This window comes from Cornus florida, unplaced genomic scaffold (assembly GCF_030987335.1).
Source record: "Cornus florida cultivar Cherokee Brave unplaced genomic scaffold, ASM3098733v1 CherokeeBrave_3.0.0_Hap2_Chr10, whole genome shotgun sequence".
NCBI lineage: Eukaryota > Viridiplantae > Streptophyta > Magnoliopsida > Cornales > Cornaceae > Cornus > Cornus florida.
Genome location: NW_026775580.1, coordinates 55,857,714 through 55,865,264, shown reverse-complemented (window position 1 = coordinate 55,865,264; position 7,551 = coordinate 55,857,714). Strand labels below are relative to the sequence as shown.

At 36.4% G+C, this 7,551-nt stretch overlaps 1 protein-coding gene across 1 annotated transcript; it reads right to left on the bottom strand.

Moving 5' to 3' along the window:
- Positions 1-669: 669 nt before the first annotated feature.
- Positions 670-1,446, bottom strand: LOC132277648 (uncharacterized). The gene is made up of 2 exons (XM_059779486.1): positions 1,181-1,446; positions 670-1,120 (listed from the first exon to the last, which is right to left on the bottom strand). Exons 1-2 carry the CDS (start codon positions 1,444-1,446, stop codon positions 670-672), a joined length of 717 nt encoding a protein of 238 aa, XP_059635469.1.
- Positions 1,447-7,551: the final 6,105 nt, after the last annotated feature.

Here is a 7,551-nt window from a genome sequence, read left to right as displayed (position 1 = left end):
ACACGTGGCTCTAGCATTCTTCAATCCGAACGGCATAACCTTGTAACAATAGATCCCTCGTTCGGTGACAAAAGAGGTCTTTTCCTCATCGCCTGGGTCCATTGGGATTTGATTGTAGCCTGAATATGCATCCAGAAAGGTCAGTCGTTCATACCCGGTTGTTGCATCCATTATTTGATTAATCTTTGGAAGTGAAAAACTATCCTTCGGGCAGGCTTTGCTCAGATTAGTGAAATCAATGCAAACTCTCCATTTTCCATTCTTCTTTTGCACTACAACCACATTCGACAACCAGTTCGGGTACTGTACTTCTCTAATGAACCCTACCTCTAGTAATCGATTAACTTCATCTGTAATGATCTGGTTGCGCTCCGGGGCGAACCTTCTCTGCTTCTTCCTCACCGGCTTGACGTTCGGATCTACATTAAGAGAATGACGAGAGACTGATGGGTCGATCCCTGGCATGTCGAGATGGCTCCAAGCGAATAAATCGGCGTTCTCAGAGAGGAAATCAACCAATTGACGTTTTTCTTCCTCGGCAAGCCCGGAACCTACCTTCGTGGTCCGATCTGGGTTTAAATGATCAATTTAAACTTCAACCAGTGGTTCCTCGGTCAGCACCGGGAGCTCCTCCTCTCCGTTCATGTTGAGGGAAGGCTTCTGTAATTGCTATTGCTCATCAGCAGACTGGGCAGGAGCTTTTCCCTTCCCTGTAGCTTTCAGAGTTACCAAGTAATACTCCTTTGTTGCGACCTGATCTCCATGGATATTTATTACCTTGCTCTCATCTGGACTTATGCATCTCATCACCTGATGTAGGGTCGATGGGACTCCTTGTACCCTATGTATCCACCCCCTCCCCATCAGCAGATTGTAAGAGGGATGGATTTCCACCACCACGAAACTTTCGACAAGGTTCCTTTCAGCTGCACGGACCATCAATGCCACCGTGCCGATCGGTTCTACCCGTTTGCCATCAAACCCCAACAGTGGGTTTCCAGTAGACTTCAACTCCTTTGGATTGATTTTTAGGCGATCAAAAGTGACCATTGGCATGATATTTGCACTACTCCCCGGATCAATTAGCACTCTTCGTACTAAACACTCAGCCACTGTCAAACTGACAACCAAAGGGTCTTCATGAGGAATCTAAACTCGCATCAGGTCTGTCTTATCAAACCTTATCGGCGTTGTTGAGCTTTGTTGGTGCAGAGTGTTAACACTGCCTATTTGTCTCTTCATTTGTGCTTGTCGAAGATGCGTTCGGGTCAATTCTTCAGACTCTTCGGCTCGTTCAGGTCGACCATGAATGGCATTTATAATTCGAACGGGCTGAGTGTTATGGTGATTCGGCTTTTGATTTCTTTTGACTTGCTCAATTGGTCGATTCTGCTCTTGGGCTGGTCCTTGAACATACCCTGCAAACTCTCTCCTAGCGATTAACATCTCCACTTATCTCTTTAAGTTCCTCCATTCATTAGTTTGTTGGCTAAAATCACTATGAAAAGCATAATGTTTAGATTGATCCCTCTACTCAAGAGGTTGTCTAATTGGCAAAGGAGGGCGAAACTTATCGTTGTTCTCTTGGTATTGCCTTGCCAGCGTAACTTTGAGTGGAGTAATCAAGTCATCCTCCCTAGGTCTATTTTCTGCCTTCCAGGAGGTCTGACACTGCATAGGAACTTGCTTCTACCGTATCTTCGCTTTGGACTTCTCTTCTATGGAGATGATAGATGTCTTCCTAGCATTAGCTGCTTTTTCCTCTTCCAGGAGTACGAAACCATCAACTCTCTCATTCAGCTCGTCCATTGTTTTCGGTCATAGCTAACTTAAACGCCTGAACTGCTGTGGAAGGATGGCACTCTATCACCATGCTATTGGTTAGGTTAAACCTGGTAAGAAAAGCTTGGAGACGCTCATCGTCATGCTGTTTCATGGTGAACAAGCTAGAGATATCTTTTGCCTGGCGCTGATTCCCATAGTATTGGCTTATGAACCGATTACACAAGCTACAGAAGTTGTCCACTGAGCCCCTCGGCAGGTTTTTAAACCAGTTGAGCGCCGGTCCAGTTAAGCTTGTAGGAAAACATTTGCACATTAAAGGATTATTCTCTGTGTTCAGTGCCATCTTCAACTGAATGTGATATACATGATCAATCGGATCGGTCGTTCCGTTGAACAGAATGAAAACAGGCATGGAAAACTTCCTCGGGCTTTGAGCATTCAGGATCTTATCAGTAAACGGTGAATCAACCGTCCGTGCTGCCGAACGGAGTGCCTCATTCTCTTTTTCAAACCTTGTAACAACTCTTTGATCTTTAGATCTTTCTTCCGAACTCCTATAATCATATGTGGCCATTGAAGGCCGATAAGGTGGATCGAACGACTTTTCCTCAGTGAACTCTTTCTGCCATGGCGAGTTAATCTTGTGACAATCAAACTCCATATCTTGTTCGCGGTTGTGCCTTTCCTGATGCGGATTGAAAGCTGTATTTTTGTTCCGCCTGATATGCTTACGGTGAGGATCAAGATGTACAGATCCTTCTCGATCCTCAGCTCGATGAGCGTTTGGCAGTAAATTCTCCATCCTAACCTCCTCACGGTGGAGATTGATGTGGTTATCTCCTTCTTGCTCACCTTGATGTGTGTCATCAGGTCGCACGCCTCTTTGACCCACCGGAGGCGGTCGCGGAGCAACCGAAACCTCTTGGCGTTCCATTCCAGCTCTCAACTCTGCATTTTCTTTTCTTAGTGCCTCGATCATGTTCATCAGTTCATCAAGCTTCATCTGCTGGTTATTCTCCACTGGATTCGAACTCTCTTCTCCAATCTTCATTCCGGATCGTAGCAAAGTCATCAACCGCAAATTTCTAATTAGATCTGAGTTTTGCCAATACTGACGCTCTAGATCTGGATTCTAGCGCAGCTGAATTATGGTCGTGATTAACCAGATCTGAATTGCTTCGGCGACGAACTTGCCAAATTCAGCAATTTCAGCGACTCTTGACCGCACAGCTCTCCAAAACAAGCACAATTCAGAACTGCGTAGATCGAACGCTAATTTCTCCGATCAGAATATCACCGATCTTAATTTCGCCTTCAATGATCAGGCTTCGTCTTCAAGCGCTATACCACTATATCAAATCAATCTGAGTGAATCATCAATGAATTCTCATCGATTCCAATAGACGGCGCCATTGAAGATGCAAGAAACTTTTCCTATCTAAATTGATAGAATTTCATTACACTTCAAAAATTTCGATCCCTTTTTTTCCTTCATTTTCCTCTATTTATGGATTGTTTACAATGTTCTAGAAGATACCTCACTAACTTCCTTCATTAGGCCCATCATCGAGGCTTTTGTATCCATCGATCCATTCGTCTTTCAAGCCTTCAGCTTCACTCTTCGGCATTGGGCTTGTCTCATGACAACTTGATTTGGGCCCAGGCCATTTGCCTGGCTCATTCTTCATCATGTGGGTTAGATCCGGCCCATGCCATCCTAGGTATCCTCAGTGAGTGATATGTATAAATTTCTTACAAATGGGGGAAAAAAAAAATCATTAGAATTGGAAATTAGCCACAAAAAAAAAAAAAAAAACTAAATTTCTCATTCGTAAACCTAGTGTATTATATTAACATCTTTATATGGAAAATATAAAAAAAATTAATAGACTTCCTAAGTAAGAAAATAATAACTAAAAAAAACTTACTAATATAAATTTAAAATAATATTAATTTCCTAACATGCAAATTACTAATAGAGGCACGTGCCCCCGGTGCTATTGACTATCAGGGCATAGCTGCGCTCTTATTCCAACGTATAAAGCATATAAATAAGGGACTTTTACAATAAAGTGGTCTTAGTGAAGGTATATTACCCATAGCCAAACGTAGTTTACATATTTACAAATACATGAACCAAGTTCTATTTTAGCCTTTTATTAAGTTGAATTTATATTTTCACCCCTCGGAGTTTAATTTATGCATAATTTACCCAAAGAACAACTTATTCAAGTATTATAATTTTGTCAAACAGCATTTAGGAACTGCTATATAGCGCTAGAATTAGGAGACACAACACATAGTCTACAAAAAAGAATTGAAGAACTTAGATCTAGAATTATATTAATACAAAATATTTTAGAAGCTCGACGGCAACGATTTTAGTTTATGAATAAACTTGACTTTAATAATTTAGATACTTCAATAAAACGATTAGGAGAAAATTTAGGTTATATTAAAGAACAAGTAGTACAAAATTCTAGTCCAAATAATTTAGATAACAAGATAATATTAGTCGTAATTAAAGAAATCAATAGTGATATTAAGAATATTGCTGAAACCAGAAAATAATCATAGACTCTTTAAAATCCCTTAAAACCGATATCCAAAAATTATTACAATAGTTTTATGAGCACCAGTAGTCCTGAATATTTAACCGCGTTAGCTGAACTTTACAAAATTGATAAAGAACCTATATGATTTACTAGCTTTAAAACAGACGTACAGTCAACTAATATACATATTAAACAAAATAACTTTTTAATTCAGTTATTACTTCAGTTATCCGATAAAGTTAATAAACTTGAAGAGAAATTAGAAGTAATACAAGAAATTATTCCTAGAGAATCTTCAAAAGAATTATCTGAATTATTAGATAAAATAAAAGAAATAAAATTGTCAGTCAATAACCAGTCCTCTCCTACAACAGCTAAGCGTGTAAATTTATTACAACTTCAACCTCATAAGCAAATACCACAATGGCCATTATCTTTAGAAAAACCAAAGAAATAATGAGAGTCGAAGATTTATATGATAATGAACATGATGCTAAAAAATATATAGAAGGAATGAAGAAGGTACAAAATAAAATGAATCTTTATTCTAATAATTTATTAGATTTTCAGAGTAAGATATATAATCATTTTAGCCAACGAAAAATAAGTGCAGTTAACAATCAAGTTATTTTAGACCTTATAACACCCGAAGCATGCCAAGAACTAAATGGTAATAATTTAGAACTTATCCATTTAGGCGTCATAATGATAGGATTAGTAGGATTAAACAGAGCAGAAACCGGAACTAGAGCACTTGCTTATATTTATGATGACCGATGGAATAATCATCAACAAGCACAAATAGCCAGCGCCAAAATAGACTTAGCCGACAATGCCGCAATAGTAGGATGTATTCCCAATTATACGATGACTACTAGAGAATTCGGTAAACATATTAAGATTGCTATATCTACAAAAGGATATAACATGACAGGACAATTTGAAAATCTATTAGTTAATACTTTATTTATGGGAAATGCAGTTAATCAGTATAACTTAAAATTTAAAACCCAATTTAGTGAAATAGTTAAACCTTTTAGCAGCAAATATATCCAGATGATAGAAGCCAGAAAAGTAAGTAGTATTACCCATGGAACAGAGTGGAAATTACCTAAACTACACCTAAAAAGATTCCCGAAAATAATATGATATATGTTTCAAATAGCGGAGATGCTAGCATAAGGTTTAGTAATTATAAATGACAAGACAATTTAGTTGATGATACTCAAGAAGACTTTTTAACTACACTAATAGAGATAGAATCTCCATAAGAAATAAATGTCCTTTATGATATATTAGAAGATGAAATTCTAGATAAAATAATGTACGATTTTGATAATTTAGAATTAGAAGCATCGCAAGACAAGTATCCAAAACCTACAAGGAAATAATGATGATATTAAGAAAAATATTCTAAGTATCGGATTTGAATCATTTTACATGGCATTAGAATTAAATACAGTAAAAAAAGAGTTAAATGTAATAGAGCAAAGAGAAGGGAAAGCACCAGAAGTATCAGAATCTCACTCAATCAACCAAGAAATGAGTGACCAAAGAAAGACTAACACTTCAGGAAGTAATACCTTAAGTGATGACTTTACTACTGGACAAAGATTAAATCCATCATGAGAAACTTATGTAGAAAATAGAAATATACCAGATATGTACACCTTAACACAATATCGTAGACAATATGAAAATATACCAACGCAATCATCAAGAACAATATTAGACATAGCAAGGCACGATCCCCAAGACTGGGCAAAGGTAATCGAAAACTGAGAACAAGATTGTATTAGGCAATCTATTTTGACCAATTTTGACAATAGAACTCAAGCCTTAACCTATTGTGAAACCTTATTAAGATGAACCATTCATGACTGGTGGCAGGCTTATAAAGTAATTTATCCAAATGATTATGCCATCTTACATGATAATTTTACCATTCAAGGCTTTACAAGCCTTATTAAAAAGGTATTAATTGGTGAAGATAGATTATTAGATGACACCTTAATAAAACAAGACGAAGCCGTACGTAATTTAGAATTACTACAGATTTGTGATTTTAGATACATAAAAAACTATACCAATAAGTTTTTTTGAGTATTTTGCAGCCACTGGTAAAACAGGTGATAAAACATTACTTGATCGATATCTTCAGAAGTTACCTGGAAGCGTAGGAACTAAAATATGGGAAAAATGGTTAGAAAACCCTAGACGCGATACGCTAACCATAGGAGATAGAGTTAATCATGTGTATAACATGTTAAAAGCAGAATGTTGACAATGTAAAGAGTCTAAACAAATCAAAAAACAATTTTATTATACGTGTAGACAAATAGATTTTCCACCCCAGTATGGGTGTATGCCTCAGAAAAATTATAATTATAAGCATAATAAACCTAAAAAATATAATCTGCGAAAAAGCAAGACCTACAAGAATTTTCGTAGTAAAAAACCATGTGTCAGAAATAACCCTAGGCAATTCAGAAAGCGACCTTGGTATAAAAAGCAAAAGATAAATAAAGATAAAAAGAACAACAAAGACAAAGATAATAAGGTAAATACTTTACACACAAAAGAAAGACACTGCAAATATTTTATTTGTGGAGATCCCGGACACATTAGACCAAATTACCCTCATAGATACAAATAGAATCCTATTAAAATGATACAAGAAAAGATCAACATACTTGAAGATATTGAAGAACAGATAGAGGAATTATATGAACTAGAAAATATTTATGACTCTGACGATGATAAGAAAGTATATATAGTATCGAGAGCTTAGATAATAACTTCGATAATGATGAAGACTTTGAACAAGGGCTTCATTCAATAGAAGAGTTCGTTCACACTATAAGTAATCTCTCATGTCAGTATAACTTAGTTAGTTTTCAATTTTCTTCTTATAATTGCAAACAGTGCAATACATCTATTAAAAAAGGTCATTACTGTGAAAATCATTGTAAAACTTTATTATGTCATAATTGCTATACAAAATATGAAGATAAATAAGAAAATATTTTAGTCGAATCTATAAATTCAATATACAAACCATCTAGTCTAATTCAATTCCCAGTAACATTAGAATTTAGAGAAAAATTAGTTCAAACCTCAGCTATGCTTGATACTGGAGCATCAAAAAGTATAATTCAAAAACATTTAGTCCCAGACGAAGCCTTAGTAAAGCTAAATTATAATATTAACA

Coding starts and splice junctions, on each gene's coding strand:
- LOC132277648 (XM_059779486.1), bottom strand. CDS start 1,446: ATGTTAATCGCTAGGAGAGAGTTTGCAGGGTATGTTCAAGGACCAGCC. Junction 1,121..1,180: donor AGCTCAACAACGCCGATAAG/GTTTGATAAGAC, acceptor TTTGGTTGTCAG/TTTGACAGTGGCTGAGTGTT.